This window comes from Gadus morhua, chromosome 3, assembly GCF_902167405.1.
Source record: "Gadus morhua chromosome 3, gadMor3.0, whole genome shotgun sequence".
Lineage (NCBI taxonomy): Eukaryota > Metazoa > Chordata > Actinopteri > Gadiformes > Gadidae > Gadus > Gadus morhua.
Window position 1 is genome coordinate 8115299 of NC_044050.1, and position 14576 is coordinate 8129874.

The following is a 14576-nucleotide window of genomic DNA, read 5'->3' on the forward strand; positions in this document are numbered from 1 at the left end:
AATCCTCATCCAGCCCCCAAGAACCACTTGCCAGTGAGAGAAAGAGAAAGTTCAGTTAGTTATCAACACATTTCACTCCCCAGAAAACACTGTTGGATGCGGCTGACGTGATATATTTGTTTAGATTGGCAGCACATGTTGTTACTCCTATCCTGCTGTGTAAAGCTTTGGTTTGCCTTCAAAACTTGAATAAATCATTCCATTCATGTGGAAACTACATTCAAGTAGTTTCTTAAAACCCAGTGTACCGTCAAAATCCGGTCACCAAGTACCGCCACCAGACCCTTAAAATGTGCGGTAGTTCCCCAAGGTATGCTTTGGTTTTTCCTTTGCCAACACACCGTTAGCATGGTAAACTGACCCGGGACGGTAACTAAAGCAGACACCGACACAGCCCATATTCATTCAAGATGGTAATACCATTGCTTTAATGGGACAGCCAAGTCAACAGCATGTAAAAGGCCATTATTCAATCACAAGAACTGAAAAAACACAGACTCATTAAAACAGAACACCCATCAGCAAACGCACGGAGCATGTTTTTGTTTGTTTTGTAAAACATCTCCAAAAGGTAACGGGGAGACAGACAGTCTAACAACCCGCCAGTCCGTGCTGACCACGCATTCTTCTTGGGCACCACGCTCCCCATTCCATCTCGTAGGACCGTGCTTGTAAGCCGTCCAGGAAGCATGTGAAGGGGCTGAGAAAGAGTGCTCAGGGTGAGGCTTGGCCTTTGGCATTGCGTGTGTGTTTGTGTGCCGAGGTGGTCCACGTTACCATCGTCTGCATGTCCTGATTGACTCTGAAACACATTCAAGGCTCTTGTTTCTTTTTCTTTGTTTTGTTGCAGCCCTAACCCTGTGTGTGTTTTTGTTAATTCTCAAGAACAGAACTGGGTTTAGTGAACCAAGATGGCAGCGCCGAGTCCAGTTTTCCTCTCCGTTAGATGGCTGTATCCACTTAGTCCTTGGCATCTGTCTGCGGGTGGCGAGAGGAGTTGCGTTCTGGTTGTGTGTGGGGCGTTTGGTGTTATGCACTCCCTCAGGAAACACTCATTACCTTTCTCCCCATTGTCCTGGATTCCAACAATCGTTATGGTATACAAATCAGTTGTGAAAATACAAGGGCCAGTAACATTATTCACCATACTTGTAAACGACAAAAAAATATAATTTTCTTTGCCCCCCCCCCCCCCCCCCGCCCCCATCTGATTTGTGTAGCTTATCAAATGAAAGAACAGTTTACTCTTTTTCGTACCAACATTCAGGATTTCAATACTGTTGACGTTGTACAAATACATAAATATAATAGGTTACACAATACAGTATATTGTATAAAATAAAAACTGATAGGTTTTCTAATATGATATATCACCAGAGGCGAACACAGAAAACAATATGTTTGACACTAGGCAAAAACACTAGTAGCCTTACGCCCTGAGGTCGACTGACAGAAAGCCCCGTCCTGATCCTCCTACACCCTGCAGAGCGCGCCCAGCCTCCTCCCTGAGGCAGTGCACTAGGGGCCTGGGGACCCACCGGGGGCCCTGTGGGGGGGGACACGGCCCGGGGGTGGGTGCGAGTGCGCTAGTTTAGGTCGAACCGTATGATCTGGGCCGCGGTGTATGGACATTATGGAAAACTCGAAGGCACAAACATCTGAGGCAGCGCCGGCCTCGATAATCAAAGGATTCAACAGTTGTGGTGTCAAGGGAGTCAACGAAAGGGAGGAATAAAGGACGAAAAACACGGTTTTTGTAGAGGTTAAGATCTAAGAGCAACGAGGCAGTGAGTCAAGAGAGGTTAAGGCCAATTTTGGAAATCGCCCAATAAGAATGTTGCCACAGCTAAGACGATGTTAGACCTGACCAATCACACTTATTGAACAATGTGAGGAAATCGAAGTAAGCGTTACAAACTATTCCTTTTTGTCCGGCCTCCGACATAGCGGTCTTCTCTCGAGACAGCTTCTTCAGTCAATTATATTAAAACAAGGCATTTTTTTTTTCTTAGTTGAAAGGTTGTCATTATGCACAATAATATATAAATGTATGTTACAAGAATATACACAGATTTCAGTTTATAATCTTAGTAAGGAATACATCCAAGCATTCAGGGTGAGGACTTTGGCTTTTGAAAAAGTTAGTTAACATACATTTACATTTTAGGGATTTCGCTGACGCTTTTATCCAAAACGACCATTCATTCACACATTCACAGACCGACGGCGAATCAACCACGCATGGCGACAGCCAGCTCTTCAGGATCAGTCAGGGTTAGGCGTCTTGCTCAGGGACACCTCGAAGGTTGCTGGTTCAATGCCTGGCATTGAACCAGCAACCTACCGGTTACCAGTCAACCCACTCTACCTCCTGAGCTACTGTCACCCAAACACGCCATACCAACAAAAAATCGTTCACGCAGAGAAGGTGCAGTACGAACGGAGGAAATCATGGCAGAATATAACAGACAATGCGGGGTCCGCGAGGCTGGCGGACAACACGGACCCCACATGAGGACACTCCTCTCGAGTAGTACCACTTCCTTCACCACCAAGCCGCTAGGCTCCTCCCACCCTGTCACATGGGGCGTGTACTCCTCAGGCAAAAAAAAATAATCACAGAGCACTTTCAGAGGGAGGGAATACAAAACAAAAGAATGAGGGCTGTTCTCGGAGGGGCGGAGTTCAAGTTTGCACCCCCCCTGTGCAAGTCAGTATAAAAAAAAATGCTACAACTCTTATGACACTTGTCAACAAGCAAGGTTTTAGGGCAGGCCAGATCCCATTTAGAGCTTACCAAATAAAACATAAGAAAGAGGGCAGGTGGTGGTGGTGTTGGTGGTGGCGGTGCAGGGGTTTGGAAATAGGCAGGATACGTCGCTTATTCGTGGTCATGCCATTCGAACCCTCGGCATGGACAAGCCCTTCCAGGGCCTGCAGAACGTGGCACCTCTGCACAACAGCTCTCTCTTCAGATGATCGTATTTTGCTAAGGTTTACAACAGAGTTCTGTCCTCAGGAGTGGCCGCCGGACCTCCGGACTCTTCTTCTCCCCCAGCTGCCGTCTGTGTTCTCGGACCCCTCCTGTGGTGTCGCCGGCCTCCTCCGCCCTCGGGCCCGCCCCCCTCCGTGCGACCGTCACTCGCTGTCCGTCTCCAGCTCCGAGTCGGACCACTGCACGGGGCTCAGCCTGCCGTGGCGCTGGGCGTACTCGATGACGGCCGTGTAGCAGAAGTAGTACTGGTCCCAGGTCTGGATGCTGAAGGCCCGCTGCGTGCGCATGCGCCGCACCGTCTGCCGCACGTCCACCGAGCCGATGTCTTCCAGGCGCGCCAGGCAGATGTCCAGGGTGCAGAACGTACCTGAGGCCCCCGGGAGCAGAGAGTCAACAGGAGCACCGCTCTGACAGACCCACTGGAAAACATACTCACAGATACACAGGCACACTTATCTACAGTCAAATGGTAAACGGACTGCATTTTTAGACCACTTTTTTGTAACCAGTCCCTACCCAATTGCCTAACATTCACCCATTCATGCACACATTCACACACCGGCGAATGTGAACAATGAGAATGTGCCCATAATCATGAATTTACAGGGCAGTTTTCCTTCCAGAGAAGATTTTGATAAAGCCTAAAAAAGATTTACAACGAAGATCCAGAAATACTTGGTGAAGTGTGCACTGTGCTGTTGTCAGCCAAGCAAGGCGACAGCCGGCTCGTCGCGAGCGGTCAGGGTTAGGGGTCTTGCTCAGGGACACCTCGACACTCAGCTAGGAGGAGCCGGGGATCGAACTAGCAACCTGCCGGTTACCAGCCAACCCGCCCCCTCCTGAGCTACTTGACGCCCAGTATGTATCAAACAAAGTCAAGGTATGAGCTCATTTTTAATCTCAACTGATGAATCCCCGAATGAGAATGAACACATTATATGTCGTACTAAAACGCGTAACAATGCACTCAGCATACTAGATACCGCTGAACTAGAGGTGGCGCCGTGGTCATGGGTACCTGTGCGGCCGATACCAGCGCTGCAGTGGACCACCACGGGCGGCCCCCCGGGGGGTCCTGTCCAGCTGGGGCCCAGGCTCTGGACGGCCGCCTCCTGCCTCTGCTGCACATGCTCACGGAAATCCAACATGGCCGACGCACACTTGGGCACTCCGAAGTCAGGCCAGCTGACGTAGAGGTAGTGAGAGATCTCCCGCTTCTCACCGGTCTAACAAACAAGAGGGCACAATGAGCCGGTTTAAGACCCAACACCCGAGACATTGGGTCCTGGTGTCAAGTAGCCTGATCGAGGCACGATTAGACCCTATGTTAATATCTACATTACTACTATTATTAAAGGGCCCCTATTTCACCAACGGGTGTGAGGTTGATGAGACGTAACAAGCCATGTCAAAAGGTAATTGGGGGGCAGCGATACACTTATTTTGAGTATCAAATAATATAGGAATATGATTATATAATATCGTCTTATCATGTATAACAAACAGTCTGAAGTATAAGTTGACCCTTGTCCCCCCCATGAGTTATTAGTGTCGGCCACTGGTCAACATTGTTGTAGCCCACTTTCAGTTATTGAACAGGGAAACAACCCGATAAACCAACGTCTCGTGGATGCATTAGATAGCAGATCCAAACTTTGGATCTTTAAAATAAATAAATAAAAGTTGATGCCATCAATTCTAATTGAATCCTCTCAATACAGAGGATGTTCTGGTGATAAGACGGCACTTCTTCATCCGTTTCATGAGGTGGAGAGCTGAATCCATCCATCCTTTTTAGTGACGTTTATTCGTTACGGGCCTGATTTAAAATCATCAACTTTCCCAGAATGTAGCAGCCATCGTATCTTTGTGTACCAGGGACAAGGAGGCACCCTGCCCCTCCACTGGGTTTCTAAATATGAACACCTGAATATGGACTCAATAATCTCGTTGTAGTCCACTATAATAACCACCGCTCAGGGGTCGCGTGTGAGCGCAGAGACTCACCTGTAGGGCTGCTCGATTATGGGAAAAATCATAATCACGATTATTTTGGTCAATATTGCAATCACGATTATTTTTGAGTTTGAAAACACAAAAACTTTGTAATTTCGCCTGAAAGAAAATACACAAAATGGTCAAAAATAAATTGTTCCAATCTAAAATGATATACCGATATGTATCCAGCTGTTCTGCCTTTTCTGTAAACAACCCAATTTGGTTTTTTAACTTGATTATGTTAATTTTGTGATCGTTTGACGTTAAAACCAAAATCGTGATCAAAATCGGATTAATCGCCCAGCCCTACTCACCTGCGTGTTGTACAGCTCCAGGTGGGAGAGTTTGAAGTCCTGGAAAGCCTGGATGTGCAGGTTCCTGACCAGGAAGTACCCGTGTTGCTCCGTCTGGTTCTCCTCCAGGGGCCAGTACTGTCCGCACTTGACCCGCCCTCGCTCCACCACCCTGGGACAGGGGGAGGGAGTCAGACTCGGATCTCCTTCTTCCCCGCCCTCACACAAAACACGTGGATGTCAAGAGTCTCACCTGGTGGTCATGACTATGAGCAGTACCATTTGCTCCCAGACCAGTCGCCAGAAGTCCTCGAAAGTCTTGGGCAAGGGACCTGCATCGCAAGAGACAACATTTTGTTTTTTTGAGTTGCTTGATTCAAGTGGTTTATTCTCCCTGCGTTCATTTCAAGAGCGCTGTTCAAACAGACCAATGTACCATATTTGCTTGTTTACTCAGGGGATATTGGGAAAACACGAGTACCTACTCACCCTGAGTGGCAATGTAGGCATTGCTTCTCTTGTACCCGTCCATGAAGCTAGCGTTGATGTAGTCTGTCGTCTGCAGGAGGCACAACACTTGAGTTAGTTCAGGGAACATGTGATCCTGGTGCCCCCTTTTGGAGCTGGACATTAATTACCATCACGCGCGGTTCAGGTTGTGGCTTTCTCACATGAATAGAGTAACTAATTACACCAAGTGCTAGTTACTTATGTACGACAAATGTTTAACAATAAACTATGGTAATAAAGGCTGGTTATGGATTCATGACTCATTTGTAAGTCATCATAACGAAGATTTTAGCACAAAAAACGTTTTGTTCAAACACATTTACTAAAAACATGCATGAATGTCTTTAAAAAAAAAAAAGATGTAAACCAGTATGCACACAGCCCAGATGGATATTTAATATCATGGGAGACCATGGACATTGTGATCCGTTGTAGACCAGCTCCCACTTGTTAAGCTTGTGTACTGAAACGTTAAAACAGTGCCAGGCTTGGAATGTGAGTAAGATCAGGACTTTGCTGCTCCGCTACAGAAAACATTCCGCAGTTGTTAGCCGCCAGTAAGACACAATTCCGCAGGCATTATAGAAGCTAAACCTTCACAAAAGCAAATGTATGAATGTCCCAAGCCAGATTAAAAAGGTCCCAGGTAAACAGTGCAGCTCGGCTACCTAACTACTTATAGTGCTGTGTCTAAAATATGTGTTTTAAAAGATACGAAAAAGTTGTGCCAACGGGGAGCCCGATAAGGATGTTGTTGTTTTACCTCATCCTCGTCATCACACAGCTCACTGAGTCGCACTCGTGATTGGTCCAGGCAGAGCACATCGCTGTACCTATTCTTAATCTGATTGGCCAGCTTCCTGAAAAGATAAGACACACAGAGTTTGAGAAAAAACGAAAATTCCCAATTACTGGCATACGTCTTCTCCCGCTGTGGAATGCTCCGTGTTATCCTGACCTGGAGTAGTCGAAGGTGCCGGCTGGTGGCTCCTTGCGGATCTCCTCGTACTCCTGGTAGATCCCCTTCTTCTTCCTCCTCTTTACGTGCTCCACCAGATCCCCCACACTCATTCCCCCGGGCTCGGGCATGTGAACGGACACCTCCATGTAGGGCTCCGTCTCCTCGGGGTCCCAGGACGACGAGAGCACCGGACACTGGGAGGACTGCTGTGGCGGCCGGGGCAGCGCCTTCTGGGGCAGAGGCGGGACCCCTTCTTCGTCCTCTTCCTCCTCCTCGTCCTCCGCCTCCGGGTCCTCCTCTGCGTTATCGTTCTGGGGCTGGCCCGCGGCGTCCGACTCTCGGCAGACGGGCGCGTCCCCGTTGAGGTTCTGATGGCCCGGGGTGGCCGGGGGCGTGGCCGACTGGGGCGGCGGGGGCTGGCGTCCGCAGCCGTTGGTGTTAGCGTTGGGGCCGGGCCCGCCCAGCGCAGAGCCGTTCCAGTGTTGGTGGTTGCCCCGGTGGCTGTTGTGCGGGTTGGCGTTGCTGTCGTCGCAGCAGTTCGAGTTGGTCACGGCCAGCTCGGGGCCCGGCTCCGCGTGCCGGTGGGACGCGCCGTCGGCGGCGCTGGGGTCGCTGGCCCCCAGGCTGTAGGAGCGCAGCAGGCTGCCCACGCAGTCGTGGTCGTCCTGCATGGGGTGGTCGCCGGGGGCGGGGTTCGTGTGCGCGTTGACGCAGGACTGGATCCAGGCCACGTGGCTGTACTGGGACGTCCCGCCCAGGTGCTCGGGGAGGGACGGCACGGGGATGTGGTTGGCCAACTCGTGGGCTTTGACGGTGCACACCTGGCGAATGGGGAGCAGAAGCGGCAACATGTGAACCTCGTGCTGGAGCGCTGTGTGAACGGGCCGTGCTTTAACACCCGGCAGGAAGCCGCGGCGGTGGAGAGAAAGACGACTGATGCGTCTCAAATCCACGACACATACATACCCTTTCTCTGAGTTTCTCACGGACGAAAAGACGAAGCACTGCGAAAGGTGCTCTGAACCAGAGAGGGGACGATACGATGAAGACACATTTTAGACGAGCAGGAAACGCCCCCTGTAGAAGAAACATGCACATGCGCACACACACACACACATACATACACACACCCCTTTAGTCTGCATTTTTATGCAAAAAAATAACATACTTTAAAATAAAATCAATTCAGGCAAGAAGATTTTTTTTACCTTGAGCAAGTCAAGGATTTTGACACAGAGCTCGTAGTCAAAGTTTCCGTAGCTTGAGTTGGTCATGTCATAGATAAATATTAGACCGTCTCTTTGCGTTTGCAAGCTGGGGAGGGAGCAGGGAAACACGTTTACAAATCATTGGGGCACATTTTACAATTTGTCCATTTACTAAGGAATCTGAGCTGAATACAATCATATCGAATCAGCCTCCAACCACAGTGTTTGATCGTTAATATGCTATCCATAGCGTATCTTAGACTGTATCAAGACGTGGGTACCCTGATGGGCAGATATACACACCACTTGCAGATAGCTTAGAGCAAAAGGTTTTATAGCCTTTGATGGCACAACGCTGCCTGCGTTTTCTCTCGTCTAAAATCAGATAGAATTACTTAACCACATCCCCTGAGCATTACATCAAATGTAAAACATAATTTCACGTAGAAAAAGCTAATTCATTTCAGAAGGAATTCAGCTTAAACGTCCAATAATAATAATACATATGAGGTAAAGAGACAAAAAAGAAAAAGCATGAAGTAGATTTCCCTTCTCTTCTAAAGCATGCCAAAGGCATCAAGTCTAGGTGGGTGTCCCCAACAATAAGTACCTCTCTATGGCTTTATCCAGCTGATAGATGATAGCCTGCAGCACGGCCTTGTGGGTGGTGACGTCTGGCCGGTGGAGGCGAGCTGTGAAGAGGGCTAGAGCTGCACCTTTAGCATCACGGCCAGGCTGGGCACACACAGAGGACCGCATCACCACAGGCAACTCACACATTCAATAAAGGCCCCAAGATAGTAGCAGTATTATATCGAACTGGGGATCTGTGGATTACTTATAATCCATATATATGTGTATATACAAAACACACACGCATGCACGCGACTCACCAGGACTGTGAACTTGCCACACAGCAGCTCAGAGCGTAGGGGCTCCTCGTCAGGGTTGATGTTGAAGATGCCCTCTTTGATTCGCGTGTTCTGAGATTAGAACAAACAGGACAGCGTCAGAAAACAGGAGAAGGGGCAGAGCCATGACCCGTTTGTGAAGAGCGGACGTTCAAGCAGGGTCATTGCCATAGTCTGCATTCAGCCTGTGGACGGTCATGGCCAGGGCCTTTATAGTCTGCATTCAGCCTAACGTTGCTGTGGACGGGGAGTTCCCAGACTAGGCGCAAAAATATACTTGCCGTACGAGTTGCGCCTGAAGGCCACGACTATGTCATGTTTGTTTCACGACGGCTCCCACAGAACACGCTTCTGTGTTTGAGGACACCACAGTTTGGTTGGTAGTGAAGGTTTTGGAAAGGTCATCTCTAAATATTCTCATCATTCTTAACATCACAAGATAGCTTACAGCAAAACGATGCAACGCCTTCGATGACACTGCACTTCAATTTAATGCTTTATAAATAGTTGTCATACGAAAACCACATCCCCAGAGGCAGAATTTATCATAATTCACTTGCGTTATGGATAACAAACAAACCAATTTTATTTTTTTGCATATAAGCGCTTTTGCATGATTGCCTGTGACGATGCCATCTTAATTTGATGCCTTCGCTAAAAACTCTATTGGTGAAGCGGTGCACCCTAAACTTTAGCATTGTAAGTACCGGTTGGTGCATCGATTGACCGGGAACCGATCATTATCGGCCGATAAACTTGAAATTTGCAGATTGCAGGGGCCAATGTCTCGAAAACACTTGTGCGCAAGACGAGCCGTCATTAGGTTCCGTCACTGAGACAGTAATGTTATCCTGCTTTAAAGGAGACATATTATGGTGTTTTCCCAACAAGTAAACATAGCATTTGTGTTCTGTCACTGAGACAGTAATGTTATCCTGCTTAAAAGGAGACATATTATGGTGTTTTCCCAACAAGTAAAGATAGTATTCGAGTTCCAGAAAACATGTTTTTGTAGCTGTTTGCGGGAAATAGCTTTTAGGAAAAAAAATCTCGCCAACCGCTATTCCCCTCTGTTTCAGCCCCTTCAGAATGCGCTGTTTCTGGTGTCTGTAGCTTTAATGCAAATGAGCTGCTGCCCATTGACCAATGAGCTGTCAGACTGAACCACAGCATGGAGGAGAAGGGATTGTCGTCGTTTGCTTTGCGGAATCCTGGAGCTCTATATCAATATCATATAATATAATAATAACAATATTATATATGGGTATTATATAATATTATATCTTATATCACGGCCAAAAGCTATGTACGCCTCGGATGATATTATGAATCATAAAGACTGCGTCTGACGTCTCTGGCACTTCCACAACAAGTAAAGACTCGTAGTGGGGGATATCTTGACCATGGTTGAGAGGAATTGGGGGAAAGGAACTTTGGCCTTGACTCTCTGAAGTCCATGAACTTCGACATAGAGGAGAAAGGGATTGTACTCTGGGAGCTGAGCTGCCGGACTTGCCGCCGTTTGGAAACTGTAGGCGTGGTACTTTCAGAAATTCATATGTCACTCAAAAAAGTGTAGACTTTTTTCAAAGTTTGTATGCGTGTGGGAGCACCAGAGACCAAAACAACACCCCAAATCCCAGGAAAAGTGTTGTTTTCATAATATGTCCTCTTTAACATAATTATTCTTAAGTTAATAACCACAAAATAGCCTTTTGTTGATATTATTTATGGGGTGTTATAAGAAGCCTGCATCCCCCCAGGCTTCGGGCTCCCATTCTTTTCTGGTTTACGCTAAAAGTAGCAGAACTAGACTTACGTTATTCGCACATCCCCATATTAGTGAAAACTACTGAAGTATCGATAACTACACACGACATGTCTGCTCCTACTTATTTCTTCTGCTTCATGTGAAACTAACTTGCTGCTCTGCCACTTGTATGGAAGATGAGCAAGAGTGACCTTCAACGTAATCATGTCTCTAAACGGCGCAACCGAAGCGTTACGTACGCATAGCCAAACGATTGCAGCCATGGTACTTTAATGTCAACATAGTCCCTACAATGTCAGGCAAAGGCTTCCTTGAAACCTATACTTCATAACAACACCATAAATTGTAGCTGGACCCCGAGTCTGAGCTTGTGAGAGAAGTCGTATACAGCGCTCCTTTTATTGGTACGGATGTCACAAGGAGTCGGTGTGTTGCGCCAATACAGCACACTTCCTTTGCATATTGGTTGTTTATGTTGTTTAATACATTAAATGTAGTTTGGGCTCAATACATTCAATCATCTAACCCAGTTCAAAACGGTTTACGCGTGTGCAAAACCCGAAATGAATCCCAATAAATAATGAATTTAACATAGGCTATCGCAAACTTCGTGTCCTACTTAATAACTAAATCAATACCACAAAAGACCTGCAGACTTGATAAATGAGAAATGATAGCCTGCGCAAACGCGGCCGTACATCTGGATAATAGGCTTGTGCCACATCACAGGAGGCAAAAGTAGGCTACAGATATAAGCATCTTCAATATCGCCTACACGCAAATGTTGCCGCCGGTTATTATTTGTTATGCAAAGCTTAGTAGGATAACAACGGCTGCTTCTGCCCTGTTCCTCCTTTTTTCTGCCTGCGAATATGGATGAATGCAAACCATATTACAGGTGGATATTGGATTATATGTTGGATTAAATCGGTGTTGGTTGTGTGTTATCCACACAGTATACAGTATTATCCGTTATAGCTCCTCTTCCTAGCGTGCGATTGATATTGTGTTGGCCAGACTCATTCAAATAAACAGTAATCTCCCTGATCCCTTCCCCTTTTGCAAGTTATGTTTAATTTATTCGTTTTCTAAATAGAAAACCGTGCGACTCCACACTTAATTAGTCAACTAAACTGTTCAGTGCTGTGTTTACATGCCGTCTCACCTTTTCTTAAAGGAACACAGCGCATCCTCATATACCTAACTAACTAACTAGGAACCCTAGAAAATCAGCACACAATGATTTTCATAAGAAATATCTTATATAATATATATTCATAGGAATAATCAAAATAATCGGTGATTGAAATCAGCCTAAAAAAAGCTGATCGCTGCATCCCTATTTGCTAGATTTCCTAGAATCACTGGGTGATCATATTGAGCCACTCACGGTTTTAGTGATTAGTATGAAAAAAACATAATACAGCTGTATGAGGATTAGTATGAAAGAGGATCTTCTCGAAAAAGTCCAGCATCCACTTGATGAAAACAAAAGCAGTACATTCGAGTGCTGTCAATCATGCAGGATGAGGGATGACGCCAGGAAGTGCCGCACCTTGTATGCCTGGAAGAGGTTGATGGCTCTCGAGACGTCAAACTTGCGGGCCATAAGGAACTTGACAGCCGTGGGCTCGGAGACGAGACTAGCGCTGTGAGGCTGCTCCCTGCTGCGCACCTCACCCAGGAACTCCTCAACCGCCTAGAGCAGACACACGCATGAAAGACAACTGAAGACCAAGCTGCACATTGGTATATTATGAATTAATACTTTATTCAACAAGCCGAGTACCCTTGAGATTACAATATCTCTTTTTCAAGGGAGCCCAGGCCAAGATAACAGCAATTCAATGTTTCAAACATACAGCACAACATTTAGCAGGATTGAGAAAAGGAAAAAGGATTTCAAGGGTTATATGATGCAAGGCAGCAGCAATGGATATAGTCCATTGTGTTGGATAATTAAAGCGACAATATTGCAAATCAAGTACATTGACGCGGGCTGAGATTGAACTGTCAGAATGAATTGGCAGAGCTAAAAAAAAAAGAAAAAAAAAAGGAGAATTGTGATAATCTTTAGTTCTCTACCAACTGGGTTTTAAAAACATACAAGACCATATGTTTTATAAGTGGTTCAAAAGATACTGTACTAACACCCAAGGGCAAGGGACGCTACAACATATCAATAGAGAATAATGCATTTTTAGTAGCCTAAATAAAGGATAGATGCGGTAGAAAATAACAAAATCTAAATGGTTTAATTAATCGAGAACATAGATGCCCCAAAAGCTTTTGCTGCGGTATGCATTAATTATAGATTTATGTGGAAATTGGACATGGTATGAAGTAGAATATCAATCTGTGGGTTCGGAAGTTTCAGCAGGAGGATTAAGTGAACATCTGATTATTTTTTTTAAAACTATCAGTACTTCCTTTCGTTGGGAATCTGGGACGTACAAAGATATAACGTGAGCTGTCAAGAATGTGGGGAATCAGACCGCAATTAAATGTCACATCGCTGCGAGACTTCATGCCTGTCGATGACATTAAAACACATGGTCATCGGCTCTCTAGACATTTGGTCACCTCTTTGCCTAGAGAGAGGCAACAACATTGCGAAGAACTGGGGGCCCAGTTCTGTGAAGTGTATGCAGTAAATCTGATAGCCGGATATCACTGGCTGGCTGGCAACACTCAGTCACACGACGAGCACTCCCATCAACATTTAGGACATCATTACACAACCTTCATAGTCATCCAAATGGATCGGGTCATTCCGCATGACTAAACATACAACTGTGATGACGCCAACAACAGAGCTGTCGGGCCGAGTTTCTCTACGGCAACACTTGCTTAGGGGTGCTGTGCAGGGTTAACATGTGGTAGCAAGCTAATTCAGGCTAGCGTTAACTAACGCGGCTACCACGACTCAACCTGGTAACGCTAACTGACTAAATACAATCACAATGAGCGCTAGTAAGAAGACAGGCGTTCGTCTCATCACAACTGGGCTCCGAGGTCCTACAGGGACTCATCAGCGATCGACATTGCGTTTTAACCTATCCAACATATAAGCTATCTGCTGTCAGTCCATCACGGGGATCGGTCGACATGGAAGGGTGCGATGGGAGTCATGCTTTATAATAGCCCCCTCAGAAGTACTATTGGTCCAATATAGACATATTAAATCAGCCCATATATTCAGTCTTGGAAATATAACGCACAAGCAATGGACACGACCATTTAAATAATAAAATGTATCAAACTACTCTCACCAGTTCCTCCTGAGTTGTCAGGGCTTCCGCCATCTTGAAGCCTCCGCAACGTCGCAGCGGGCGCGCCCACTATCCACTCGGTCACGCCCACTGTCCAGTCGACCACGCCCATTACCCGCTCTGCCACGCCCCACGTTTACACCCCAGCACAGGCCTCGCCCTCAATTTTGTCCATTAAATATATTTATTATTTCTAGTGTGGGTTTTTAAATAGTTTTCATGACGGATGGCTCATGTTTTTGTTTTAAAAATGTCCAACAAACTATATATTTTACATATTGTAATACCAGTGAAATGATTGTAAACTCACACATACATTATTTTGTTACCAATATTGTAACATGACTGAAATTAAACAACACTCAAAAGCATACTGTCAAAGATTTGAAGCGCAATAAAATATCTGGTAATGTTTTTCAAAGACAACATGATAGACAATGACAATATATAGACAATATATATGTTAATTTGTTTCCCAAATTTAGATGGTTTTACTTTTGCTGTAAAATCTATTACATTTATCGAGCTAGTTCACCACCATACTGTCAAAGTATTGAGTAGAAAATTGGTCTTGCAGTCTTGCGTCAAATCAGGTAGGAACCATTGTTTCTGCCTTTGCTACAAGGAACTATTTTTGTGTAACACCGGGGGCGGAGC

At 46.1% G+C, this 14576-nt stretch overlaps 1 protein-coding gene across 1 annotated transcript; it reads right to left on the reverse strand.

Annotated features, from left to right (window-relative positions):
• Positions 1-400: 400 nt before the first annotated feature.
• ptpn9b (protein tyrosine phosphatase non-receptor type 9b) lies at positions 401-14002 on the reverse strand. Its single transcript, XM_030351450.1, has 13 exons — positions 13920-14002; positions 12203-12346; positions 8859-8948; positions 8576-8700; positions 7966-8071; positions 7724-7834; positions 6755-7578; positions 6560-6656; positions 5776-5845; positions 5540-5618; positions 5308-5458; positions 4014-4221; positions 401-3362 (listed from the first exon to the last, which is right to left on the reverse strand). The coding sequence occupies exons 1-13, from the start codon at positions 13950-13952 to the stop codon at positions 3139-3141; spliced, it is 2262 nt and encodes a 753-aa protein (XP_030207310.1). The 5' UTR covers positions 13953-14002; the 3' UTR covers positions 401-3138.
• Positions 14003-14576: the final 574 nt, after the last annotated feature.